Source organism: Columba livia, chromosome Z (assembly GCF_036013475.1).
Source record: "Columba livia isolate bColLiv1 breed racing homer chromosome Z, bColLiv1.pat.W.v2, whole genome shotgun sequence".
Classification (NCBI taxonomy): Eukaryota; Metazoa; Chordata; class Aves; order Columbiformes; family Columbidae; genus Columba; species Columba livia.
In genome coordinates this window covers 72,586,940-72,614,113 of record NC_088642.1, presented here as the reverse complement: position 1 = coordinate 72,614,113, position 27,174 = coordinate 72,586,940, and the positions used below count along the sequence as shown (strand labels likewise).

The following is a 27,174-nucleotide window of genomic DNA, read 5'->3' as shown; positions in this document are numbered from 1 at the left end:
GGAAGCTAACAGTGGAGTACAGGCAGATTTAACTAAATTAGCTGTTTCGAGTGAAAATTTCCAGATTTGCTAATCATAAATATTGCCAAGTGATAGGATTTTCAAATCTACTAACTCCTTAAAAGAAACTCCATTCAAAATCCTTTTATGCCCAACATGATACAATTCCATGAGAACAGGAGGAACTATTTATTTTCTTAATACTTATGTACGGTAAATCTGTGATGGATTTTCCAATTAGTTAAGATATACTCTTGCATTGAAATACTTTTCTGCTTTAGGCTTGCTCATGTTAAGGGCATGGAGACATGATAGCTTGTCCACTTGCTTCTTAATTTTTTTACCTGTATACCCAAGTGGGCATATGCAAATATATCCACTTCCCAGCTGTTTGCATGTCCCATTGTTGTGGCATGGTTCCAGGAAACATTCATGAAAGACCTGCCAGAGGTAAGAATGATGCAATTACAGTAAAGGTGAAAAACACAGGTGGAAAAAAAATATTCTAATTTTAAGCTGTACACCCTATAGTCACTTCAGAAAGCTGGGAAGAAAGCGTCACTGGCACTAACTTCTAGCTCTTCCTCTATGTCTCCTCAGCAAACTGACTATTCTTTTTTACTAAAGAAAAATACCAGGAATCTGAATATTAGTTTTAAATTACCTTTTACTTAGCAAAATACGTTCATTGCAGTTGTCCCCTTAGAAATTTCTCAGTTATGATTCATAGGTGACATTTTATATTATACTGTCTTCTATACAAGAGTTCTCCACTTTACGTTCTTTTACCCAGGCTAATCACTTCTTGCTACCGGTCATCAGGTGAACTGGTGAGGAACCTCACCATCTGGTGTTATTTTTTCTAATGCAGCAAACCTGAACTCAGCCGAGTGCCTGAGTAAATGGTCAACTAAAACAACAGAAGATAAGTTTGTCACCTGCCTATATGTCATACAATGGTTCAGGTGAAATTTACCATTAGTCAACCTTGCTCCCGTTTACATAACATTCTGACTACAGATTCAAACAAAGCAGTCTTGTCACAGTTACAGACTGGCGGGAGGTGGTGGGGGTAAATGACCTTCTCTGGCAAACTGGAGCAGTTTCTATCACGTAAGGACTTGCCTGTATTTCAAAGGGGGTACTCACAGCACAAGGGAGCTCTGGCTGCTTCATCTCAAGTCTATCTATATTGCAGTAAGTAAAACAAAGATTTTACAGATGGGACTTAGATGCCTGGTAGCATTTTCTGGAATTCAGCACATGGAACACATCAGATGACTGAGAGTAATCAATCTACGTTTACAGACTGGCTGAACTTCCTCCATGGAGTTTATATTTCTTTTGTAAGTATGATAAATATTTCTATACATCAAGTGAAGGCTTGAAGTCCAGAATTTAAGATTACAAACAGCAGCCTCCTTTGCTCAATGAAAGTGCTTCTGTGACTACAAAGAGAGGCTGACTGTTCCCCTCATGACCATCACTCTCATCTCTTCAGGAAATATAGTGAACATAACAATTACATTTAAATAGGCCTTAGTAATCTACTACTACATAAGGCACTCCTTTCATTTGAGATAATATTGGAAAATATATATTTTCCTTGCCTGACTGCTGACTTTGTACTGCTTGCTGATATTTTCTGGAGAGGCTGGTACCATCATTACACTTTCCTCAGCTGCTGAAAAAGTAGACCCAAAACCTAAAAGGAAAGATTTACAAGTGCTCTTAATAATACTGTGTTCCATTAAACCATAATAATTGCATGTTAGTAATGCATGTAAAGATATGCTGAAATAAAAGTGAATTTGTTGGAATAAAAAGCAAAGTTTACAGTAACCACATAGTATTTTATACATATTTTACACAAATATGTGTTTGTAAGCACATATATTTCTAAAACACCTATATGTGTGTGCACATAGAAAATATATTTTATTTGTATTTATAGACACACACATACTTGCATTTACATATTTGTATATATATATAACTCTCTCTAGAGTGTAAATACGTAATATACATATGCAATGTGTGTGTGCACACACACTCTGTATATGCATACTGTTAGGAGCCTTGGTATGTATCACACAGTCACTCCTAAATAACACAGAGGCAACACCAGTTGGCAAAAACAGCTGTAAACTTCAGTGGTTGAAATGGAAGGTCTGCATTTGTTAGGAAACTAAGTGGGATGTTTCATGTTCAGACTACTGCTGGCCATCCTTTAGATGTTCCTGTTACTCACTTCCTCCAGCAGAGATAATTTGGCTTACTTGAACAATCTGTGATGGATCTGGCACCAATGACAGTTGTTGTTCCATAAAAGGGACAAGACAAGCAATAGGACTTTCCCGGATCTGGTTGATAGTAGTCTCTGGGACAAGGGTAGCAAGGTGTCAAACCTGTACGAGAGAACTCGCCTGCAAGACATGGTACTGCAAGGAAAAAAGGGCACAGTTTTGAGCGATCACTTGCAACCTCACACTACCTCCCCCCACATCTTTCTCTGGTCATTTTCTCTCTTCCTGTCATAGTCCCTCCTCAGACTTAATGAAACAGGGTGAAACCTGAAACCTGCCAGGAATTCACAACTCTAGGAATGCTTATTTAAATTGTGCTGTTAGGTGACATGTTGTTCTCCAAGGAGTACAGAAATATCTGGAAAGTATTTCTAGCTACTCCTTTTGCTCCTCTAGGGACAGCTTTCAAACACAACTTCTTTTCCCCTTTATCTCTCACATCCCCTTTATCTCTTACACCTTTTTTTTTTCCCTTTTAAGAAAAACTAGGGACACATGACAAGATTTTTGTTCCATTAATCCCTGCAGAATGTTTCCCCTGGGAATCTTTCTGGCAAAGCTTCCCAAAGACAGTTGAGGACAATTTCTTGAAAAAAGTTATGGAACAAACTGTGTTATAATTCAGTATTATTGCACAGAAGATGTGGAAGCTGTTCTGGAGATAATAGTGGCAAACATCCTCTCATTCCCTTTCTCTTCTGTAAAGAAAAAGGTTTTATTTTCAGGTAGGTACCTATCACGTATCTAATTCATCTTTAGATAAGAATTCATCTTGGAAACCAGAGAAAGGGCATATGAAATAATCAGGGTATCAGGAAATGACAAGTCATTTTGCTGGGAAATGCTGGTTTCTCCACACTTAACCAGAAGCAGAATTCAATCTCAGGCAGATGAACTGGATTACATTAGCTGATGTTTAAAAATATTTTAGAAATTTCTAGAATTTAGTTTAAAAAATTTCAAAGCCCCTTTTGTTACAAACCTCCACAAGCTGAGACATCCACTGCACCCCTTTTTACTGTTGATGTATTTTCTGGGCAAGAGATGCAATTCCTGGATCCAAATGCTGGCTGATACGTGCCAAGTGGACATGTTTCACATGTCTCAAGACCATTAAGTGAATATGTTCCCTGCTTGCACTGAGCTATAAGGCAGATGAACAGACAAAGATTAAGCAATGTCCAATAGCAAACATGGTTCCCAACCTCTGAAAGTAATGCTGAAACCACAATATATGTCACAGGGACTTCTATTTATAGAGCTTACTCTGAATAACTTCATGGGTACAAAGAGAAAAAAAAAAAAAAGAAAGTGTGGTAAACTACTGATAGCGTGTTTGTTACATATTAACCACCTAATTGTTTTCCAATCAGCTTCACAGATGAGTTTCTGAAACTCAGTTAATAATTTTTAATCAACAAAGTTAAAGATAAGACAATAAATAGGGAGTGAAACTAGCAATCTCTTTTTCAGAACAGGTCATAAAGAGATAGAGGTGCTGAGGTGCACAGTGCCAAAGCACTGCAGTGTAGCATGCAGAGGTTCCATCTTTAATCATAGCAGGATGATGAGGAGCTGGTAAGGACAAGAACAGCATTATTTTAAGTGTTAGTCCCTGCAAAATGGGCTCACAATCTCACAGAATGAAGACAGAAATGAAATAAAGCTTCAAAGACCAGGTCTTCTTGAAACATCTGCCCAGGCATCCCATATGCCACAGCAGTTGTGAAAACCTGGATTTTTCTCTTTACATATGCATCAAGGGGCAGTTAGGAATGCTCCTCAATTCACAGGCTAACCTAATTTCAGCACTCCCACAATGAGGATGAAAAGTGTGCCACCAGGCATTCACAAGTGGCTGTCTGAAGAAGCCAAAATTCTCACCTTTACATTCAGAAATGCTCCTAGAGTGTAGATACTCGGTATAACTACCAGATGGACAACTTTTGCATTCAAGCTGCCCTTCCTCATCTTGGTAGGATCCAGTCCAGCAGCTTTCACAGGTATGATGCTCCAGGGAATAATAGGTACCCAAAGGGCAGTTGACTGTAACATTGGAAACATAAGGTTCCCCTCAGAATGCACAATCATACATACTTGTCTTGCCTCTGGAGTTCCCATTCAATCAAACCCTGTTTCTGTGAAATATGACTCTCTTCCTCAGCAAATAGGGTGTCTTTCTGGAACACTGCAAAGATCTCACTATATGCAGGAAATGGAATCCAGTTTCCTATCTCAGCAAAGCATCACCCACAGCACTAAGAGGGTTAAAACACTGCATACCAAGCACTGTTTTCCCGTGCATCACCAAGTGTGGATATGCCTAATTTCCCCATGGAAGTGGAATCCTGGGTACAAAAGCATCCTTTTTCCACAGGCCTTAGTTAGGAACATAAACATCCTCTGCAAGTCAAACCGTGCAAAGCATTTTAGCAGTTTATTGTTCTGGGAGACCATGAGCACTGGACTGTGTCAAACCATAACCCCCTGCAAACATTCTCTAAGACCCTGGTTTTCAAACGATTCTAAACATATAGAAGGAGCAAGTCATCTGGCTTACCACACATTCTACCCCTCAGCACAGAACCAGGCCTGCAGAACAGAAAGGCCTTCTCTGTCTCCAGTGAGTTGCTGTCAGCTACAATGAGTTCAGATGCAAACTGAAAAGAATACATGGGTTCCTTATTAAGAGTTCTATTCAGCCTGTTCGTGATTGTCTCCAGAGTTTTAAGGAGCCGTCGCTGGTTTTCCAGTTCCAATGTATCATTCCTTTCATCAGGCAGTGGCACGCTAGCTGGGATATAAACAGAAAACACAAAAATCACACAGATTTTACAGTCAGCACTTCCAGTGTACTCTGGAGTATATCAAGAGTGCAACACTCAGGCTTGCCAGTGGAAAGCAGGCCATGTGCACAATGCTCTCCATGAACATGAGGCTGTGATCTTTCCCCCAAGCAGAAAGTCTGTGATGAAACGGAGCTATGAGTGTCTCCAGAAAACTGTCATCTGCATCTCCAGCAGGCTTTATGAACTGAAGGTTTAGTTTGACTGCACGTATTATAAATATGTTTTTTTAAAATGTAGGAGAAGAATGATATTTTGACTTCTCTCACCCGTGATGTTAAATATTAACTTGATTTTGTGGTCGGTCATTGGAATATTCAGCTTATGCCTTTTAACTCGAGCAGGTGCTGCCTTTACAGAGGTAGCAAAATGCTTGGATATGTCATCTTCTTGTGGTATATCAACAAAATCATCATAGGAATAATCCAGCTGGTTTGCTGCTCCCCAGCCAGCAGGTCCTGTGAGGCATTAAGAAATAACAAAAAAAGAAGTAACATCATCTAGAAAACAAGTGCTTGTACTTATTTCTAAAATACATCCCTAATAGAACATGGTGTGTTTGAAGTTCCAGATGTCACGTGCTGGCTTCGCTTCTGCACAGGTGCCTACTGTAACAGTATTTTGACTAAAGAAAAAGGAAAAAACAGTCTCACTCCAACTGGTATCCTAGAGATCCTGAATCTTGTGCAGTTAGCCAAAGCTTTAAAGAAATACTGCTATAAAACTTACAGGTTGCAATTCTTTCTCTTCCCTTGTCTTGCATGGACCCTCACCTACCAGCAACATCTTCCTAAGCAATTCCACATTGCTTTCTCTTCCTATTCAATTACAGACAGCATGACCTATGCCACGTCTCCACTTCATCTTCTCACAACTCCTGAATAGTTTTACCATCAACTGCCCTCTCAGAAATGGCTGGTAGCACCACCTTGTGTGTTTATTACTCTCAGACAGTCAAATACACTCCCTATATAACATTATTCACCTATAACATGCTTCCATCCAGAAACAAGCAATTGTTTCTGGACATAATCTACCTTTTCATTATGTCTAAATCTAGAGATGCATGGTTTGTTTCATTGATCTAGCTCTTCTTTTTAAAAAGCATTGAGATATAAAAAAATTCTGCCAGTTACCTGCTAGCAGTCACCTAGATTATGCTCAGTTTACAGTGGAAACTAGGACCAGTTAACCACCACAGCTTTGTGGTTAATACCACCTAAGTATTCCAGAACTTATTTTCTGAACTGCTGCCTTTTATGACCAGAGGAGAGTTCTGTTAATCTGCCTCCTCAGTGTAAAATCACAAGAAAGGCCAGAAAAACAGCAAGAAGGTTATTCTGATAAGAGGTTGTAATGAAACAGAAGAGAACAGGACCCTACATCACATGTTCTCAGCACTGGTTCCTCCAAGTGCCTTTACAAGTTAGCTCCAGCTGTCACCAATATTCATATTTACCCTGATGACAACTGCAAACAGAACACCCAGCTGCCCCATGTCCAATTACAAACAAATGTGCTCTCCAAGTCCATGAGGTGTGTCTAGAAAGCGAGAATAAACAGGAAGCTCTACCGTGTAACTCACTATAAACCCATAAAGGAGCTACAGTCCTACAACAGAAGACATATTCTGATGTTAATCTGTCCAAATGCCTCCTGCTAAGACAGATAATGTGAGTTATCTCTTTTCAGCTTTTCTGCTCTGAGCATGCCAATGGGACTTGGAAATGCCAAGGACCACAGCAGTACAGCACAGACACTCATCTGTTCAAAAATGGACTGAAAATTACAACTTATGTGGCATAAAGCAAACTGGGAACAATCACGAGGACTGTCATAGTTTTCACCCTGATATTGCTGCAGTTATCCTGCAAAATCTGCCCTTGTACACACGAGGTCATTTCACAGCTAATGGGCAAACTGACCCTTGTACAGTTTTATACCGTGAGGGTTCCATGCTGATCTGAACCAGCATGACAGATGTCCATTTTCATAACAATCTCCAGAACCACCTATTGTACTTTTTCAGTATTTTGGCTTGAAACTGTATGTTTTTAAAAGTTGTTTTCTTCCAGGCTAACCTATCAGGTTTGTAAGACTCTGTGTGTGTGCTTTTTTTCCCCTCCCCATTATGAGGCACCTCTGTAAACTTTTCCTTTACGCTATACAGGAAGCAGTATCAAAACCAGACAGCAAACAGTTACATATAAAAACCGTTGTGTAATTATTTACTATCTTAACAGCTATTTTACTATCTTAACAGTTATTTTTTAAGAATACCACACACAAGACATTGTATACTTCAGAACAAAAGGAATTATGTCATATTAAACCTGGATGGCTAAGAATCTGTGCAATCAATAATTACCAATGGCAAATCCATTTTCGTAATCGTAATTATATTCCAAGCAATGTTTCCGTGTCTGATCCTCCAATCTGCAGTCAATATCATCAACATCGTTACAGAATGATGGGACCTTTCAACATAAAGAAGAATAACATTAAAAAATACAACCACGTAGCCCTCTCCCTTGACTTATAAAAGCTTCTAGTTATAATTTAAAGCACTGGTCCTTCCAGTGACACCAGATTTCCCCTTTCATGTCTCTCATAAACCTACAACAATCTGCTGAAAGGAGTATATTCTATTGACACAGCCAGGAAACTAGAGGGAAACCTGTAGGAATACAAGGTCTTCGTTACAGATCTTTTTTATAAGAGAAGCTGTCTATTCAGTTAGCCACTCTTGGCATATGAAATCCCAAAATATGGAAATAAGTTCAGACTTGCTTCTCCCTGCTGAAGATCACAAGAGAGCTCACACATTTGAAAACATCCCATTTTTTCCAGCTATGTAATCTGTAATTCTGTTAGGTTTACAACAATGCAGTCACTTTGTTAGTAGATTTCAACCTAATTTCTTCATATCTGCCTCTCCCTATTCATGGAAAGGGACTCATGCATTTCACCAAGAGACCTCAGAAAACAGGGAAAATCATGTGAGAAGGACAGAAACCACAGAACAGAAAACCCAACAGAAACCTTTCTGATATCACGGATTTCCTCTCTCCACAAAAGCAGTGAAGATTAGACAAGAACAGATGAATGTATGGTTTCTGATAGTATCTGTATTTCTTGTTTTTTCCAGAAAGGTTGCAAGCAAGTCAGGCTCTGGGTCATGTTTTAGAATTTCTTTACTTTTCCTATATCAGTCTTCACTGGAAAGATGGCTCCTGCTGATTCTTCCCCCCCGTTACAGAACCCTGCCAGAATTTCAAATTATTTGGAATAAGAATAGGCGTATTCTAAACAGCCTTTTTGATTATTTTCACAGATTGTTGCATTTTGATTAAATTGCTTGGGCAGACCACTAAGCATTTTTTTCCTTATTATCTTTTGCTTGCTGATAGTAACCATCTAAGCACTGGAACATGGTGGTAGCTGGCTCTTAGGGCAAAGGAACAGAAATAAACCCAGCCGAGATTTCTCTACTGGAAGAGAACAAACCTGAAGCAAGGCATGAGAGTAACAGATATTTAGGTCCAAATGTAAGAGATTGCCTGAAGTGTTATGCAAGTTTGGAGCCATTTGACAAGGGTTACTGACAAGGGTTACTGCAGGAGGTTGTCCATTATCTGTATATGCTAATAATGCTTTTTAATGGGTAGAGAGGCTTTTAGCATATGGGCCTTGTCCTGCATAAAATCTGTAATTGCCCAAGGTTCTTTCCTGAGGCAATGCTATCAGACTAGGCCTGGACATCCATTCTGAGACCACAGCTCAAAGTTCTGCTACTTCTGTTTTGCAACCGAGAACAGACACATTGATTACGAGGGGAGATTGTGATATGGAAGCAGAAAGCAAAAGACACACTAGAGAAGGAACGTGCTACCCCTTCAAATATGGTGCCATGCAATTCTTAATGGTAAGAGTGAGAACTCAGAAACAAAAGAAACCCAAGCAAATTATTTAAATCACTACTATAGGATTTAAGTGCCTGGACTTGGGCACCAAATGTGGAATTTATTTCACATAGATGTATACTCGTATTATATGGATATATGTTACAAATGTTCAATATAAAATACACATAATTTATAATAATATCCCGCTTTCAAAAACAGCACTGAGTTTAGGGGACAACTGACCGGCATCTTCAAAACCTCACAGGTTCTCTTTGGAAGCCTACTGAAAAATCTATGAGTGCCAGGTCCCTAAACTATCTGGACAGTTCTACAAATTCTGTCCTGTATAGCTCCACACTGAAGACTGAACTAAATTACATTAAAATGCCTGTGAATCATCTTTATTTTTAAAGGAGACTTGTCAACTTCTGAAACAGCACTAATTTAATTTATGGGTTTCTGTTGTATTTTCCTTGTATGAAATTAGTTAGCTGGAAAAAGTAATAACAAGATACACTTTAAAAAAAAAGTATGTAAAAGCAATGAGTATTTACTAACCTACCATTTTACCAAGTGCACTCTGGAATGCATCAGTAAAGCTATTTAGAAGATTGTTGTTATCACATCGTGTTGCTTTGTAGAGCATCTCAAAGGATTTGAACCCATGGTTTGCAAAACGATTTACTGAAAAATGTTAGAGAAATATTTTTTTACTAGGCAGTGCAAGAGTTTCAGAGCTAAAAGCAAGATCAATCCAGACAAAACTGGAATACACTGAGCTAAGGAGCATTGTCTTTGAATCGACAACCTAAATTCCTAGTGTTGTATACATGAAAATGGATTATCCATACCTTGGGCAGTGCAGCTGAATATGACCCTTTGACAGGCATAAAATTTTTGGAAAAGCTAAGAGACATTAAAAAAAGCTCTGTGACTTATTGATCTCAGCATTTTCTTAATGGAAGAAACCTGTGATCTGTCAACTAAACTACTTACTTGCTACTGAGAAAGGAGCAATAAATATTAAAAGTCCCATTAGTAATGGTGGTAGGCAAAACATGAAAAATTCTCATGCTGGATTTAAGCAAATCAAAGTTACTAAGTGTCTAATTTACGGATTTTGAACAGATAGACAGCTCTGAAATACAATTCTCATCTGCTCATAGCTGAAATACTGCTCTGGTTTGCAGAAACCAAGAAAACAAATTTTTAGAAATATTGTGAAAGAATGCCTGGTAGTCCCCAAATGTGTTATTTGAGAAGTTGTCTAAAACACAAAAATAGTAGTGAATTTGAATCCTGGGAATATAGCAAAGATGTAAAGTAGATGTAAACCAAGAAATCTACTCTGATGGAGTGGATGCAAGATGGTGCCAAGACTGGCTTCATGTGTAGCTCTAATACATTTATTATTAAAATGTAACCAAAGCTGGGAAATTCCACAACTGAAGTTTTGTGTGCTTCCATCTCAAAGAAAATACATAAATGCTTCTGATCTGGTGATAATTAGATGTGTAAGTCCAGCATGCACTGTGCATTTGGACTTATAAGTTGCAAATATTGTTAAAATTCCTATTGAAAAAACACTGTTAGTGTTTGCAAACAAATTGCTTCAAGCACCAATTCAAAATGACAGACCTTGTCTACTTTGCCATCTTTGCTACTTTACATCTTTGCTATATTCCCAGGATTCAAATTCACTACTATTTTTGTGTTTTAGACAGCTTCTCAAATAACGCATTTAGGGACTTCCAGGCATTCTTTCACAATATTTCTAAAAATTTGGAGGCAGAGGACAGAGAAGATTTGTTATCATTAAATAGAAGTCATTATTTCTAAAATATTTTCATTTACTTCTTCATTAAACATAGTGTTTGATGAGTTGAGGATTCATTTTAATAACAGTAAGACTTACAAGAGCAGCCAGGCCAGTCTGGAGAATAAGGTGGTTTCCAGACACCATCCTCATAGGCACAATAGTAGTTTTCACTTGATCCTTCTGAAAAGCTATAACCCTCTGCACAGTGCAATGTGCAATTAACTCCTGCTTCATCTGATGTGCACGTAAAATGACCATTCACAGGTTCAAAGGAGATTTCACAGGGAGAACCTATGAAAAATACAAAGATTTTTATATTGATGAATGTGGTGAAGTAAGCATGCACACAGGAAAAGAGTACTGAGAGATTTCTTAAGGTACCTAGTACCAACCTCATCTTGCCTCTCTTGAAATCTGTGGAACTATTATTTGTTACTTCCATAAAGGCAGGATCAAGTAATTGCTAGATTATTCTCAAACTCTGCCATCAAAATTTGAAATCAAGAAATGTGAAGACTCAAAAATTTGTATACATATGAGAAATTCAGAAATGCAAGACTCAAACCCTTCTGTACTTCTTTTTCAAAGGTGTCTGCTCCAGCATGTACTACCCAAAATAACACAAAACATTAATCTAAATTTTCACATGAACCTTCATACAATAAATGATAATAAACTGTATTACCTCTTGAATTCTGAAACTAAACATTATCCATTCTGCACTACTGCAACAACGCACAGACTTGTCAGAATCATCTTAGGAGGGATAGACTGTAAAACCTCAGTTATGGTTTATTTTACAGGCCAATTCTGAAGGAGACTGTGAACGTCTGAAAACATTATGTTACAAACACGGAACCACAAAATGTCTGAGGTGGTCTGGAACTTGAAATAATGCCAATTATAAGCACTGGCTTGTTTTTGCCAAGATTTACAGCAAATCAGAAATTAGCACGTCAATTTGCAGCTTATATTTTTGAAAAGCTATAACCAAAATCCCAGTTTGCATGATTTTAAATTCTCTTTTCACTAACAGAATTTTTTATACAGATGCCCAAATAAGCTATAAGCACTAGAGAGGAGAGTTAAAGCAGAATTTTCATCCTTAATACTCTATCAGCTAAATTTGGCCTTACAGAAGAAAGTGTACTGTGAGGAAGAGGTTTCTATGCAATAAACACAAATGCAGCAGTAAAACTATAGGTGCAGACAACCTATAAAATCTAAAGAGTGTTCCAGTATCTGCTACAGTATTTGTAGGCGATTACAGAAATTCCTTTTTAACTACAGATTTGAAGTAAGACCTCAGTAACTTGTATTAATTCACTTCACATGGTATCTGTCACTGGGAAAAAAAATAATCAATAAATTACTCTAAGTTTTACTGCTTAATGAATCATCATTTCAGCACTTATAGACCTAATTTGAAATTATAGGACCAAATTCACTGCTGTGCTGCTTCAGTCTTACACAATTTATTCATTGGTACTAACAAATCTTCTGACTGCCTTCAAGTTATTCCAATATAAAATTCAAATAACTCAAAGTAAAAATGGAGTAGCATTGCATCCTTTATGATATTCAGTTAAAACACCACCACATGCTCCTGACCAGAAGATTAAGACAGCAAACCTTTGATGACAATGTGAATTTCACATGTCCTGTTATTGCCAGAGGGATCCACAGCTGTATATTGAACTGTTGTCTCTCCTTTGGGAAAGACATCTCCAGGTGCATGACTCCTAGTGACACTCAGCGGAGCACCTAGAAGAGTTAAAAGACAACCTAAAAACCATCCATCAGGGAAAGAGAGTTACACCCAACCCTGACAAGTGGAGAAGGAAATGGCAGCATGTCTTCCAAATTATGTGCTCGTAAAAATAAAAAAAGTAAAAAAACCCTCCAAAAAATCCTAAACTCCACAGGATCAAGGGGAACAGGCTGGAGTTCTCTAGCTTTCCACTGTTGTGTGCATGTTCTGGGGTGCACTATCTCACCTGAATTGTCTGAAAATTGTGGCTCTTCCCATGACACTGGGTACTCATTCTCTATTGCTTGCACGGGTGGTGGAGATCTGCATCTGTCGATTACAGGAGGTTCTGCATCTGCAGAATTTGAAGGGATGGCATGACATTAGCTTACTGAACTGCTGTCACACTCAAATGAAATCTATAATCAGAAGTCATGTAAACAGCAGTTTCAGGTTCAGATCAGAAGACAAAACAAAGACAGGCGCACACTTGTAAGCTGCTGCAACTGGTAGATGCTGAGGAATAGAGAAGACTAATTCTTCTGATGAACACATGGTTTCTGCATTCTGTTTGCTTTCTACAGAGCAAACCTTATTTAACAGGACTGCTGAATAACACAACTGTCTGATAGAAATACCTGAACAATGATTTTGCACCAGCAGTGTGCAAGAACCTTAGCAACTTTGTTGGAGTCTTTCAAGAAGAAAAAAAAATTCTATACGTGATGAAGGCAATAAATGACAACACAATAAAGCATTTAATCTACCAGTATGAGAAGAAATCTTAACATTCTGAATGAACAATAGAGCAAAACACAACCCAAACTGAACATCTGGAAGCAATGACTGCACACTATGCAAACTGTGACCCAAGATCAGCAAAAGATTTATGGAGATGATATTACTCATGGGCTTATACCTGCACTTGTAAAGACCACAGTGACTCACAGTCTCTTTCTGCACAAAATTGGAAGCTTTCAGCCACAACAGACTCTTTCACAGTGATTTTTACCAGCACTTACCAATAACCTTGACACTGAATGTACAGCTTGCCTCATTGCCCGACTTATCAGCTGCTGTGTAAGTAATGGCAACTTCACCAATTGGGAGAAGGAACGGTGGTATGAAAGCTGGGGTAACGTGAACTGAGACCTTTTACAGGAAAACACTTTGTTATTTAAAAAACAAAGCTGGTTAGTAATTATGATGGCCATGTTTCAAGAAATGGCCACAAAATAGTATTCTTCAACATCAAGCCTACTAATTCTTAATGCAAATAGCCTCTTCAAGTAACGAGGGTGGACTCTGCAACAGAGTGCTCTGCTCTCCTTCTCAAGACTGCCTTCTTTATAACAACCATTTACAGCACTGTGCATTAAGAAAACTCAAGACTGACTCTTGTCTGCTCCGTTGCATTGAACACACACTACATGAGCTCAGAACCTGTTTTGTCCGCAGTTCAGGTCTCCAGCTGCAATGGCAGCAGACCTGGGAGATGAGTGGGGCAGACAGCTGAGGGCTATAAGCACTTAGATACTCAGTTTTTAATCTATCTATGTTTCTGAGTCAATTGCCCACAGATACTTCAAGACATTCTGGCATGGCAAAGGAACCCTACATTTGGAGTAAATGATACTTACATGCTGTCTATGGCTCTTTCATATGAATTAGAACTGTCTTAAGGAATTTCTCTTTAAAATAATGGTTTCATGTGAACAAAGAAGTTTATCTGACAGCTGTGACTTTGACAAACCAGCAACAATTGAGAGCTAAGACATTTAGTTTCTACGGTTCAATGAACGACCCTGTGTCTGCAGAGTTACAGTACATGACCATGGCTATTCTACAGCAAAAAAAAAAAAAAGAAGTGTAAATTTAAACATCTTTTATTGGGATAGCTTACAGCTTCCAAACGCAAAACCTCCTGTGTTTGCAGCAAATTAAAAGCACACACAGAGTCACTGTTCCTCTGCTGACTCACGATAAAGCAGTCAGTTGTTGTAACTTGACCATGTCTGAGCCTATGTTACTCTTTATGAAACAGCTCTGGAGGAAGTTTTCCTTGTAACTCCATTTCCAGACCTCTGATGCCCACTGTAGCCAAAGAGTCACATCTGAACCTTGCATCAGATAGGAAAATGTGATATTCCTTTCTCACTTGGGAAGCTGCAATGAGTTTTTACTTAACACAGTGTTCTTGTTAGCCTTTAAGATTAATGACCTGGTTTACTTCCTTCGGAGAAGAGTTTATTAAACTTCTTCACATTCTAAGAGCTCATTTTTAAGGCAGCTCTCTCCATCTTATAAACAAGGGCACATTCTTTCTTTTGACCACATAAATTAAACACAGGAGATTTTTATGCACTTAAAACACCATGCGGAATGGCCTGCAACTGCATACCCCTAACCACGACAGAAAATGCTGAATTCTCAAGATGAAAACTTCTTAGCAGACTTTTCTTCTGCTCTTGTTTATCAGAAGAAATTCTAGTGGTTCAAAAAATTCATATGAAATAGCTAGCTATAGAAAGACTGCCTCCAGTCAAAGGCATAGATTTTAACTTGCCTCATCTCCAGAGTTATCCTCAGCTGTTGGTATCTGCCAGCTGATATTGGCAGAGTTATGATGTTCCAGAGTCTCAGTCTCAATATTTTCCGGACAGTGTATCCGAGGAGCTTCAATATCTAACCCAGAAAAAGACAAAGTAGTTTTATATGTGGATTATTGAAATGAAACCTCTATAATGGTTAGAGTGCAACTTGTTACAACCACCATTTTTTGTGCTACCTGGAATATAAATGCACATATTTTTGCAAACTTCTTGTCTCTGCCCCTTTTTAATTCTTGCCTACAGACTCACACATAAACAGTAAATTAACCTGAGGAAGGGACTATATTTGCTGTATTTTTGTGTATCAGCAGTATGAGACCCTGGTTTCTACATGCAACCATAAAAAAGGAATACATCAGATAGAATTTTTTCTCTTATTATTCATCCATTCATCACACATATATGCTCATAAAAGGAATGTCTTCTCTGTTCTTTCATTGCCCACACACATGACTCATACAGATGTAAACACTTGTTTTTGATAATCAGTGATTTAAAATTCTTTGTGATATGATATATGTACTACTAACAAGACAGTAGTGACTTTCAAATTCCCTAGAGCATGGTGAGGAACTGATTTGAAAGAAAGAATGGCAAGATTCATGGCATTAGTTGCTGGAAATGTTCCTTAATAAACTCTGGCTACAAGGTATTATGTAGGACAAAAGGAGTCTTCTTGTGACATATGTGACAATGCTGGATGGTTTCAAAGGACTAGTGGTACAATATGGGTAACATCACCACCACCATTTAAGCCTCAGTTTCTCTGACAAACTTCAAGTGCTTCTTCATTTCCCTGGCATGGGGCCTCCCAAAATATTTGTGGTTAGGTTATTTTATTGCTCTAGAGCAGTTTGATAAATGGTTTATAGACTCATGAGACAAGGATGCATTCAGATCTGAACCCATCTATGCCCAGGAGGCTTCAAAACAACTCAAAACTGATATAATTTATATTTTTATTACTAAATAGTTCCAGTAAAGACATAAGTCAGGCAATTAAACCTCTGTAATTAAGAGTGCAAAGCAATAAATACAAGTGATTTTGCCTTCCTCTGAACTCATTCTGATGAAAATTTTATTAGAAATGCACTCCCTTAAATAACTACCAGTTTTGGTTCACACTCCCCTGACTACAGTCTCCAGGCTGGGGCAAATTCCGTTTAAAAGTGAAATTCTGTGAAAAGACTAATAAATAAGTCAGAAAGAAAATGGCCATTTTGAACTGGCCAAATATGTTGGCAGCAAAATAGAGAAAGCCAGTAACAAGAATGGAAGCAATTGAAATGCAACTGTTCATTTTTACAAGAGAAGAATAAGCTTCAGAGTTTCTTGGTGCCTCTTATTTTGGGTTTTATACACTGGTACTATGTAAAAGCTTGAACTCAAGCCATGCTGCTTTATCTTGATCCAAACACTTCAGCCTGTAGCATCAAATATTAAAATCTGTGGTTTGGCTCAGGTTTTCACAGAAGATTCATAAAAACAATGTGGTACATCACAGAGCAGGAAATTATATGTTTAAATGGAGGGATAAAATCTGCTGGCCATTACAGAGAAAAAAAATTCCCACCTCACTTTCTCTAGTGACCTGCCATGATGACTGTCAAAACTGTTTTCTGTACTGTTCTTTCACACAGTGCTGGTAAGTGCCCCAGTTTGGGGTGAAAGCATTCACTCTAGGAGCACAATAGCTCATGAAGAGGTGAATAGCATATTCCCAGACAAACCGAACTTTTGTTTGTATCCTCCTATAATCCAAAGCCAAACTCCTCCCAACTCTGTGTGCACGTGTTTAAAGGAATAAATAAACTAACATTTCTAGAAGAAGTAGGTAAACATGGCAGAACTATACTCAAATGCATGTAATCATTTTCTGTCCGTCTTTATACACTTGTGTCAGTCGATTTTGCCCTTAACTCTTGTGCTCTGTTGCTTGGGGCATGTCAACAAACGTAGTCAGTTCAAAGACAGTTGAAATGGACCATCCCTCTACAGTCCATCAGTCACGGCTTACACAGCGCTTACTGATTTACTCCAACTACAGGGCTCACATGACCCTCTGCAGTAATAGTGTTGTTATTGCTGTTGTACTGGAGTGTGGGTTACTCTTTGACTATCTTTAAGCTAAGAGCTTTCACTTCTACTTTGAAATTTTTTTTGTTATTTTGTTTTGTTTTGTTTTTTAATTTCGAATTTACCCACACATTAGGACTTGTATCAGGCAGGTTCCAAACAACAAACTTAGGAGATGGATCCTGTAGAGACAGCTGATGATAAGCACTACAAGATGGCATTCAAGCAACCTTCAATCTCCACATTTTTATTACAAACTGCAAGTCAATCTGATAGCCAAGCTGTAATGCTACAGGCAACACTTTTTACAGGATGTTTAAATCATGCTTTCTCCAGTTCAAACTTCTCCTCTCACTCATGCTTTGTGCTTCCCTTTAATCCTGCACACATGTGTACAAGAAAATTATTTTGGCTGGTCTCTACCTTTACACAGTGCCTCCTGGATGTTTTCACTCCATCTCCCAAATGAAATGCACCTTATTTCTTCTCTAGCTCCAGACAAGATGAATCCTTGGGGACAGCTCAGTTGGCACACAGTCCCAGAAAGAGCAGGTTCCAGTCCACATCTGGGAGGGAGAACTGTTACACCTGCTGGTTTCTGGAAGATGGGGCAACGCATTTCTACAAAAGGCCAATAGAATATGTCTTTTAACCAACATACATTCAAACAAATCTGCAAATAAAGTCACATGTCATCTGTATCCCTTTCCTCTCCTTTCCCAAAATATGCAGCAAGTAACTGAAAACTGGTTGTTCTGCATGTGACAAAATTTAAAGAGTCTAAGTGTTCTAAGTATTTCCTGCCCTTTAAACTCTCAATACCAAAATCATGTTTAAGTCCAAGCAATTAAAAACTGTACTTCATTACAACAGGATGCAAAGGTCACAGATGTTAACACATTCGTTCACTTCAGGCAGACACTGTTGGCTACGCAATGTAAAACCACCCCACCTGAAAAAATTCCCAAACCCTAACTTTTCATTGCTCACCACAGGAAGATAATTGACAAATAGCAGAAAGATCAGAAATTGGAAAAAACAATGTTTTAAAAGACAAGCTAAAAGCATTAAAATGTATACTACCCAGGGAACAAGTAGAAAGAAGACTGCAAATGGTCTAAGTAGGAAAATCAGGCAAAACTGTATCTTTTGGGGAAACAGTAGTAGGTCTTTCTGTCTGAGATGCTTTCAACTATACTAGCAAAATCCTAGTAGAGTGCAGTCCTGAAACATCTCACAGACATTCAGGATAACTTTTGCTACATCTAGCCTGAGGAAATCTAAGTGGGACAGGTTTTTACCAGAAAACAAAATCAACCCCACCTCCCCCCCCCAAAAAAAAACAAAACAAAAAACCAACAAACCACCCCAACAAACTGTACTAGTGTTGTTTGGCATTTTTAGCTGTGCTCATTTCTAGAATTAGATCAAACCAGTCCAGGAGGTCTGGACTTCATGAGGAGCAGAGTGATAACCATAGTATTAGTCATATGGATAGGCCAGTAATAGAGAGAAAAAAGCACTCCTGAGGAGAAACAAGAACCTGCTTTCATCTGCAACTGCCTGTGATGAACCACAACCCTGTATTACTTCAATGCTGTAACAAGATTACCAAGCAAATCACACCTCTTCCCTCCAAGCCCTTTGCAAACACAATGTTTCAAGGAAAGAATTGGTCATCTGCAATTAGCAGTGTGGAGCAGTAATTCTCTTCAACACTAGGTGGCATCAACAAGCTGGATGCCAGATGTAGTTTTACCTTTCTTTACTAAATCTTGAACAAAGCCCAGTACAACTGTCTCTTGCATAATTCATTAATTTTAACCTGATTTATATTAACCTGTCACCAATGGGGAAGAAAACACATGAACACAACTGTGGAACATTTTTTTTCAAACTGGAAAAGTGACAAAGCTTCCCTTTTCAGCAGATATTTTGTTTGTAGGCCATGTCTAATATATGTATCCTACTCAAAAGGAACACATTGCTAACAATATCATTCACAAAAAAATACAAAACGTTAAGACATATGTAGCAGCCAAACTTGCATTAACTCCCAGTCTCTTGGAAAAAGATGCAGTATGACAACAGACCTCATAGAACTGAGTGTAAATAATCCAGGCTATGATATGGTACAGCATCAGCTACAGTTATAGATGGTTGTAGCACAGTCTCAGTGAGCTAGCTTTTAAATATGGTAAACTTTACACTGATGCACACTCAAACTGAAAAGCATTCAGAAAAAGAGCCAAGAGGGAAGCCCAAGGTCCAAGAAAACTGTTTCAAGGTAAGAGATTGAACCCAATTCCACATGGTTTTTCAAAAAGAACGGTAGGAAATGAATAAGTCATCAACTACCAGTGCCTAAATAAGGAAGGATTTCTGTTATTTTTTACATACCAGATGATAAGCAATAGTTAGGAGTTGTTCAGGCTAAAAATAAATGGGGAATACCTCCATGATAACGATTAACTTTCAGAAAATTAGTATGAAGTGTAGTCTTTGAGGAGGACACAATATTAGAGTCTTCTGATTCACATCCTTCCCTGAATAAAACTTATTTCTATACTGAACAGGAATTTCAGTCAGCTTGCTCTAGACAACAGTCCCAACAAGAAGCTGCAGAAAGGTTTTTCAGATAACACTCTGTGACAATCAAAGGTAACTTTTATACCAGATTTTCAGACTCAGCAAAAATAAGCTATTGCCATGGGCAATCTAGGAATGGAGGCAATATTGCATGGTATGAAAAAATCTTCTGATACAGAGCTGGATTTTAATAATCAAAATGCTAAGCTACAAAGGATGAATTCAACTGATGAATACAGTTAATCTTCCAATTATAATCTTCCAACAGGATTTCCAAGTCCCTTCCTTTTGAAGTTAATTGAAGTTTTTCCACTGACTTCAAGAGAAGAAAGATTAAGATCTCTTTATAACTCTCTTGATAAATTAATACTTGTGGATTATTTTCATCATTTTAGAGAACATATCTACAGCTAGAAATTTATTCTTGCCTCACGTGAAGTTCACATTTCTAAGCCTGAAGTAAACCAGAGAAAAATAGCCACAGGTTCAAGCCAAGTCACCCTGATGGCACCACATTTACTGGACCCAGGTGCCATGTACTTCACCTTGACTTCAGTTAACACTGGATCAACTTCTGAATTGCTGGACTTCAAGCTTGTCTGTTTTTTGCAGTCTGCCCTTGGAAGTCTTTCAACTGTACTTCTTCCTTTTACATCTTAATTATAGTTGATTTAATACCTGTTACTACTCCTAAATGGGTACTTCTGAAGCCTGCAATCCTTTATTTCTGGAATAGCAAGACATGCTTACCTATCCCTGTGCACGTGATGTGACCTCTGAACCCTGTCTTAGAGGTGCTTGGTCCCTAACTTTCCTAAACTCTTATTTCCTGCTGGGAGTTCAGCAAAAGTGACAACTGCCACATCTCTACTCAGCACTCAGAGTGCCTGGCTAACATACCTTCATCCTTGTCTGGAGGTCATTTTTAGCTTTAAGATGGTAACTCAAATTCCTAATTGTTCTGATTTAAAACTTAGTATAGACCTACAATTTGCATGTTTCCTACAACATGTGTGACAGTGTCTTAACACTCACCAGAGGCAACAACTTTTTAGTTATCAGCTGTCTGTGCTGGATTACAACAATGATTTGTCCACTTTCTCCACTTAAAAATTATTTTGCCCCTCTCCAACTTGTAAGACTTGTTAAAAACATCTACGGACAAATCCACATTCCCATCTTAGCTTCAGCAGACAGTAAAATAGGGAAAGTTTCTCACTCGTGGCAACATGTCAGAAAAAGCTGCACTCTGACACAAATAGACTGTATGATCAGATACCTACCCACACACTTTGGCTCCTTTGAATCCCACTGTGAGTTTCCCTGGCAGGTGAGTTTGGTGTTTCCTTCTACTTCATAGCCCTCATTGCAGGTCACAAAACATACTGTCTTATAGGAGATATCAGCTGTGGAACAATTAATGTGTCCATTTTCAGGAGCCTGAAGTTTAGGACATGTTCGAACTGCAAAAGAAAAAAAAAGTCACCAGCTCACTCTGCATCAGTGAGAGAACCAGTGGAGTTACCCTAGCTTGCCCAGGCTTTCAGGGGTGCCACAAGTACAATAACTACAATAGTTTGTACAAATTCAGGGAATAGGGCTGGAACACAGCTAATTTTTTTCAAAGGCTTGATGCCTTTCTCTTCCCAAAACAGTTTCTCATAGCATGTATGAGGTTGAGCACACACTTCCAAGCTCACCTAAGTTTTGCTGTAAGTCCAGGCTAGCAAACTAGCTGTGCTCAGAGATGTTCCTAGCCATCGAAGGCACCTGGGACACAGTGTGTGGCCTGTGCTAGTAATGTCTATCAGCCTTCAAAATGAGACAGCTGCAGGCAAATGCGACCTTACGGAAAAGTGTGTGTCTTTGGAAGTTTCTAATCCTCCAGCTGTGCCTGAGAGTTCTTTGGGGGATTTCCAACTAGCAGTCTGGTACAGGCCAACTGCACACCAGGGAAGAAGCTAAGAGCTTATTAATAGGGCAGATGACTGTGTTCCAGTGCTAGGGAACATTCTCAGGCACTCTGGAGTGTACTGATGTAGATGCACACACGTGTGAGCCTTCACAAATTGTAACAGTAGACATTCATCATGGTGAGGGGAGAGAGGAAGAAGGAATACAAGGCATTCACAGACAACAGAACCATGAGGGATGAAAAGGAATGAATCAGGCTGGTGCTGAGGCAAAACAGACTTTCAGGTGTAGGGCTCCCCATGGAGGCAGTCCTAGTTCCTGCTCACCACAGAGGACTTTCTCCTGCCATGTCTCACAAACACGGCGCTGTGGTAAGGAGAACCCTGTCCCGTGCAGGATGAGTGTGCAGAAAGAGAAGTGGGACATGGAGGGTGCTCCTGAGATTGCCTTATGGTTTTGTTACCGAATCTCAGCATTGCAATGGAACACAAAGCTACGCTGTAATTATGAGTGATCCCAAAGTGTCTGAAGCCAAGTCGTAGCACTGGTATGGCCTGGATTTATGTTCTTTGTTTCAGTGTCATTACCTCACGTTCTTCTGCTACGACCTCTTTCCTTTGTACCATCTCCAGCTCTCCTCCTCTTCAACCAGCCTTTGGGTCCCTTGAACAGCTAAGCTCTACACACCTACTGTCTGGCCATGACTTTGTGATGGTGATAAATGTATGACAACTGTGTGACAGCAAGCCCAAATGTGTAGATGACTGCAGGGGTCCTAGTGCATCACAGGATGTTAGGGACTGGAAAGGACCTCGAAAGATCATCTAATCCTTGCCTTCGATAATTCACGCCTCTCTTCGATAACTAGCTACTGATTTTCCAAAAACGGTGGAAAACTTGTATGGCTGAAAACCCTGCTCTCAGCTGAAGCTGGTAGATACTGCTCAGTATGTTCAATAATTACTAGAGGGAGAAAAATACACATGGGCAAATAGTGTGATTTCTCAAAAATACAATCCAGAAGACTGCAGTTCCCTAAACTCTGTTTTTCCTGGATTGTTTTCCACAGCTTCTGTTGACTTTGCTGGCAGGGGGTCAATCTCTGGCGATGGGGTGGTTTCAGTGATCTGGACAACTTGCTCACTGTGGTTTGGGATGCCAGTTCTATCAAACAACACATCCTTGCTGCAGCCAGGTAGGAGACAAACCATGAGCTCCTCTTCAAATGCACTCAAAAATAAGACACCTGGCAACTTTCTCTCCTTTTCCCAGTAGTTTACGCTGCACACTGATGAGTCAGCACATGCCTACAAGTGGACACACGGACTGAACAGATCACTATACATTCTCAGACTAATAAATGGGCAGATATACTGAGTTCTCCCTTAAATGAAGGCCAGCTGTATAAATGTCAATAACTGCAAGCTCCTCAAACCTACAAAAAACATATGTCATAGAATATCTTTTTTCAAAACAGCTATAGTGGCACCTCAGTAGGAAAAAAAGTCTGCAGGAAGGGAGAAAGGGAGAAAAGGGGGAAGAAAAGTGGAAAGGAGATAAAAAGGAGGAAATAAGAAAAGGAGGAAAGGAGGAAAGGAGACAGGAAGGGGGAATGGAAGGAGGAATGGAAGGGGGAACGGAAGGGGGAACGGAAGGAGGAAAAGAAGAGGGAACAAAAGGGAAACAGAAAGGACTAAGGAGGAAGGAAAGAAAGGAGGGAGGAAAGGAAGGAGGAAAGGAGGAAGGGAGGAAAAGAAGGAAGAAAAGAAGGAAGAAAAGAAGGAAGAAAAGAAGGAAGAAAAGAAGGAAGAAAAGAAGGAAGAAAGGAGGGAGGAAAGGAGGAAGGGAGGAAAGGAAGAAAGGAGGAAAAGAAGAAAGGAAGGAAGAAGAAGGAATAAAGGAGGAAAGGAAGAAAGGAAGCCATTCACATGCATTTGATATATCTTTCTATTACTACTGTCTCAAGATTAGTCTCTGAAAGTACTATGCCTCTTGTGCTTTCATATACACAGGCATCCTCTAGGAAGAGCATTTAAGAGTGTAAAAAAGATCCTGAAACTTCGATCTTGTGAAAGGCACTCCGAGCTTCAGAGTATCTACCTAATATGCCGTATCTTAACTGTAGTACAATGAGTAAGAAAGACATTTTTACAGCTTAGTCACATGTGCTTTATACAGAAGAGAATGGGCTTTCTCTTTTAAGGTTTTTATGGCAGCCATCAATATCCAATCTGTGGTAAAGGGAAGCAAATGCTACCAAATATCTGCAGCATTATTGAGGAAGCCTGAACGGATTAAGAGCACTGAGGAGGCTCTCAGCAATGTTAATGTGCCTACAGAGAAGGCACCTCCTTCCACTACCTGGTAAGTTTAGCCAACTTTTCTGGAAGGACTGCATAGCTGTAGTGCTCCTGCCTCCTCAGTGTTCCAGTGTTCGTGCTTAGTCAGGGTCTCAGTAGCACTCTGGAAGAAATCTGTCACTGATACCACGTTATCCCGGTTATGGTTCCATGCATTAAACACAGAACCAGTCTCTGTCAAGAAGGCATCTTCCACGACCAAGAAATATTTCCATGAAGCCAGTGAAAACAACAACAATGTTATATTCTGCTTGCTCTGGGTTTTCTCCTAATATATTTTTCCGGATTAAATACACACTTTGTACTTGTTTTTTTCATAGGTCACTGTTAATTGCAGGACATGACTGCATTAATCACTTTCCAATAGCACAGCAGATTTTAGCTAGTAGAACTGAAGAGTGTTTCATGTCAAAATCTGAAGCAGTGAGTGCAAAAGGATTTTCCTTTACGCTCCCTTCCTAATTTACGTTATAAAATACTCCTGGGATTAACAAGACAGCTATAAACTATGCCTTTGATCTTCCTCTCTTTCACAGTCTGAGTGAATCGAGACTAGGAGCTCCAGCACACGTAAAGACAGGAATTTTATTTTTTTTAATTATAAGTCTTCAATATGGTGGAGAATGGCATGAGAAAATAAAAAATTTAACCTTTCAATACTTCAAAGGATACTAACTCAACATCACGACAATATCTCAAGGCAGACTTTTCCCCCAACTTCCAGCAAATTCCCTGTTCAAGGAAATCATGCACCAACACCCAATGGGTGAATATTTTTAAATGCTCCAGAAAATTTTTCAAGCACTAGAATCTTCTTCTCTACAGACAGTGAAGATGGATGTAGGCAGTGGATGACTGCAGCCTTCCCCAGATTTTTTGCACTGGAGGCTACTGTGTGACAGAAGCTTTGACAGGCAGGTGCTTTTTCCCAGTTATCCCAGTCTACCTGAACCAGCATACATCTTCTGTCTCTGTTTTGGCTGCTGGAAAGTCAACAGCTCTAAGTCTAGCTTCTCAAGATACCCTCATGGTATTGTTCAGCCATTTATTTTCTGCTGAAAGTTTCACCTTCCTGCCTTCGGTCGCTGGTAGCTATAAATGAAGACTAAGCTTTGCAGGATTACATGAAGAAAACTCGTGCAATGTAAGCAGAAGTGAACTGCTATATAAGAATGTCCTGAGGAACCGATATCCAGCTCAGATCCCTCCTTTCAGAAACATGACTTGTTGTTTCTTTAAGGGCTGCAGTGTTTGCTGTAGTGGCATAAAGTGCTAATGCCCCCAAGGATCTATCCTGCCTCTTTCCCTGAACTCAAAGCTAGGGCAAGAGTTACAGGAGGAGCTGATGAGTTCTTATTTACTAGCTCCAGTGCAGCATAATAATGTCAAGTGCAATCATCTCAAGTTAAAGACACTGGACTACAGCCTGTGGCTGTTGAGGAGATGAGGGCTGCTACCTGTTTTTTCAGGCCCTCCTTGGAAGACATACCAGACAGGATGCAGCTCCCATTCTAAACCGTCAAGAACCCAACCTCAGACAAAGACATGTGATAACAAAGCAAAACTGTGTTACTATGTACTTGTAAGAGCTCCAGAAACAATGTTTTTCAGGATGCTCTTTTCCATGTTTCCTCTCCCTTTCACACCTTCTGTTTATTTATTTTCCAGCTGACATTCTCTTACAGAGAAGGATTCTAGAATACTGCCAGTTGTTCCTTAGTGAAACTCCATTCAAAATTCTTCTGAGGATTATGCTTAAGGCCCAGGCTTTCCTATTTTTCATAAGAAGGAACTGTAAGAAAGCAAGATGGAATTCTTCCATGTCTAATGTCCCCCAATACCAATGCCTGTCTGTGCCATCAGTCTGGTGCATATTCTGGAACACCCATGTGGCAAGGTCTTGTTACGTATGTGACCATTTCGTAGGTTTGCTGGATTCAAACAATGTAGATACAAAATTCAGAGAAATTAGACGGGAGAGAGGTTTGAGGAAGGAAAGTGCAAATTCACTTGCAAAAAGGCACTCTGCCTAGTAAATATTGCTCTGCATTTTCTATGGTAGATGTCCTTCTACCATTTTAGGAAGGAGGGAAACAGGGTGATTGGAGTGGGAGTTTACTTTTAGAACATTCTTTCACCCAAGAGCTAACAGGATCAGATTCACATGCCCAGCTACATAGTGAGCAGAGAAAACGACTGTTAAGAACAAACTAATCCAACAGAAAAAGACTTTTCAGACACACAACTTCCATACCTCTGCAAGTAGCCTCTGATCCAGACCATTGGCCATTTGGCTGACAAAGCCGGATGCTACTTCCCGCAAGATCAAATCCCGCTTTGCATCGGATCCCGCAGGCAGCATTAAAATAATTGTTGCAGACATTCTGGACAAAGTAACCGTTTTCAGGGGGCTTCAGTTCAGGGCAGCGAACAACTAAATAATTAAACAACCACAACAAAGTTATGATGCTAGTTGCAGTGCAGTAGGCTACTGAAGGAAAACAATATTTATCATTTCCAACTTGACCTACATCATGGTACTTTTGCTGTTTTGGAATGACAATTTCACATGTTCTTCACAGTGCAACCACAAACAACAAAATTGTGCCAGCCCTGCTTTGTGATTTCCAGGGGTATTCTGCTCCTGGATGGAAACACTTACCTTCACAGGTCTTTCCTACAGCATGATATCCCTCCCGGCATGTACAATCCTCAATGGAGGTACTTCCTGGTGGAGAAGTGTGATTCTCATCGGGACATGAGATGCAAGTGCTGATTCCACCTGGTGAACCTTCAGGCTTGTATGTTCCTGGTGGACAGGCTGTTCAGCAAATGAAAACATAACAGAAAGGAGTTCAGGACACCCACCTTTCACAGCTAGCATACTTTTTCAGGTCTGCTGCTTTACTTGTTTACATCACTTTTCTTCTACCTCCTGCATCCAGTGTCATTTAGGGCAGGAGCATTCTCTGCTTAAAGTGCTGTACAGTTCTTACA

General features: G+C 39.4%; 1 protein-coding gene across 1 annotated transcript in view; it reads right to left on the bottom strand.

The window, feature by feature from the left end:
• Nucleotides 1-27,174, bottom strand: part of SVEP1 (sushi, von Willebrand factor type A, EGF and pentraxin domain containing 1) — a 133,536-nt gene that overhangs the window by 58,196 nt on the left and 48,166 nt on the right. Inside the window, exons 4-21 of the mRNA XM_021298751.2 lie at nucleotides 26,840-26,998; nucleotides 26,432-26,611; nucleotides 21,187-21,366; nucleotides 17,738-17,935; nucleotides 15,193-15,311; nucleotides 13,649-13,778; nucleotides 12,874-12,981; nucleotides 12,509-12,640; nucleotides 10,973-11,167; nucleotides 9,620-9,741; nucleotides 7,521-7,629; nucleotides 5,422-5,610; nucleotides 4,867-5,100; nucleotides 4,191-4,352; nucleotides 3,289-3,450; nucleotides 2,280-2,441; nucleotides 1,611-1,705; nucleotides 345-441 (exon numbers count right to left, since the gene is read on the bottom strand). Coding sequence (XP_021154426.2) covers nucleotides 345-441; nucleotides 1,611-1,705; nucleotides 2,280-2,441; nucleotides 3,289-3,450; nucleotides 4,191-4,352; nucleotides 4,867-5,100; nucleotides 5,422-5,610; nucleotides 7,521-7,629; nucleotides 9,620-9,741; nucleotides 10,973-11,167; nucleotides 12,509-12,640; nucleotides 12,874-12,981; nucleotides 13,649-13,778; nucleotides 15,193-15,311; nucleotides 17,738-17,935; nucleotides 21,187-21,366; nucleotides 26,432-26,611; nucleotides 26,840-26,998 — 2,733 coding nt within the window. The remainder of the gene's footprint in view (nucleotides 1-344; nucleotides 442-1,610; nucleotides 1,706-2,279; nucleotides 2,442-3,288; nucleotides 3,451-4,190; nucleotides 4,353-4,866; nucleotides 5,101-5,421; nucleotides 5,611-7,520; nucleotides 7,630-9,619; nucleotides 9,742-10,972; nucleotides 11,168-12,508; nucleotides 12,641-12,873; nucleotides 12,982-13,648; nucleotides 13,779-15,192; nucleotides 15,312-17,737; nucleotides 17,936-21,186; nucleotides 21,367-26,431; nucleotides 26,612-26,839; nucleotides 26,999-27,174) is intronic.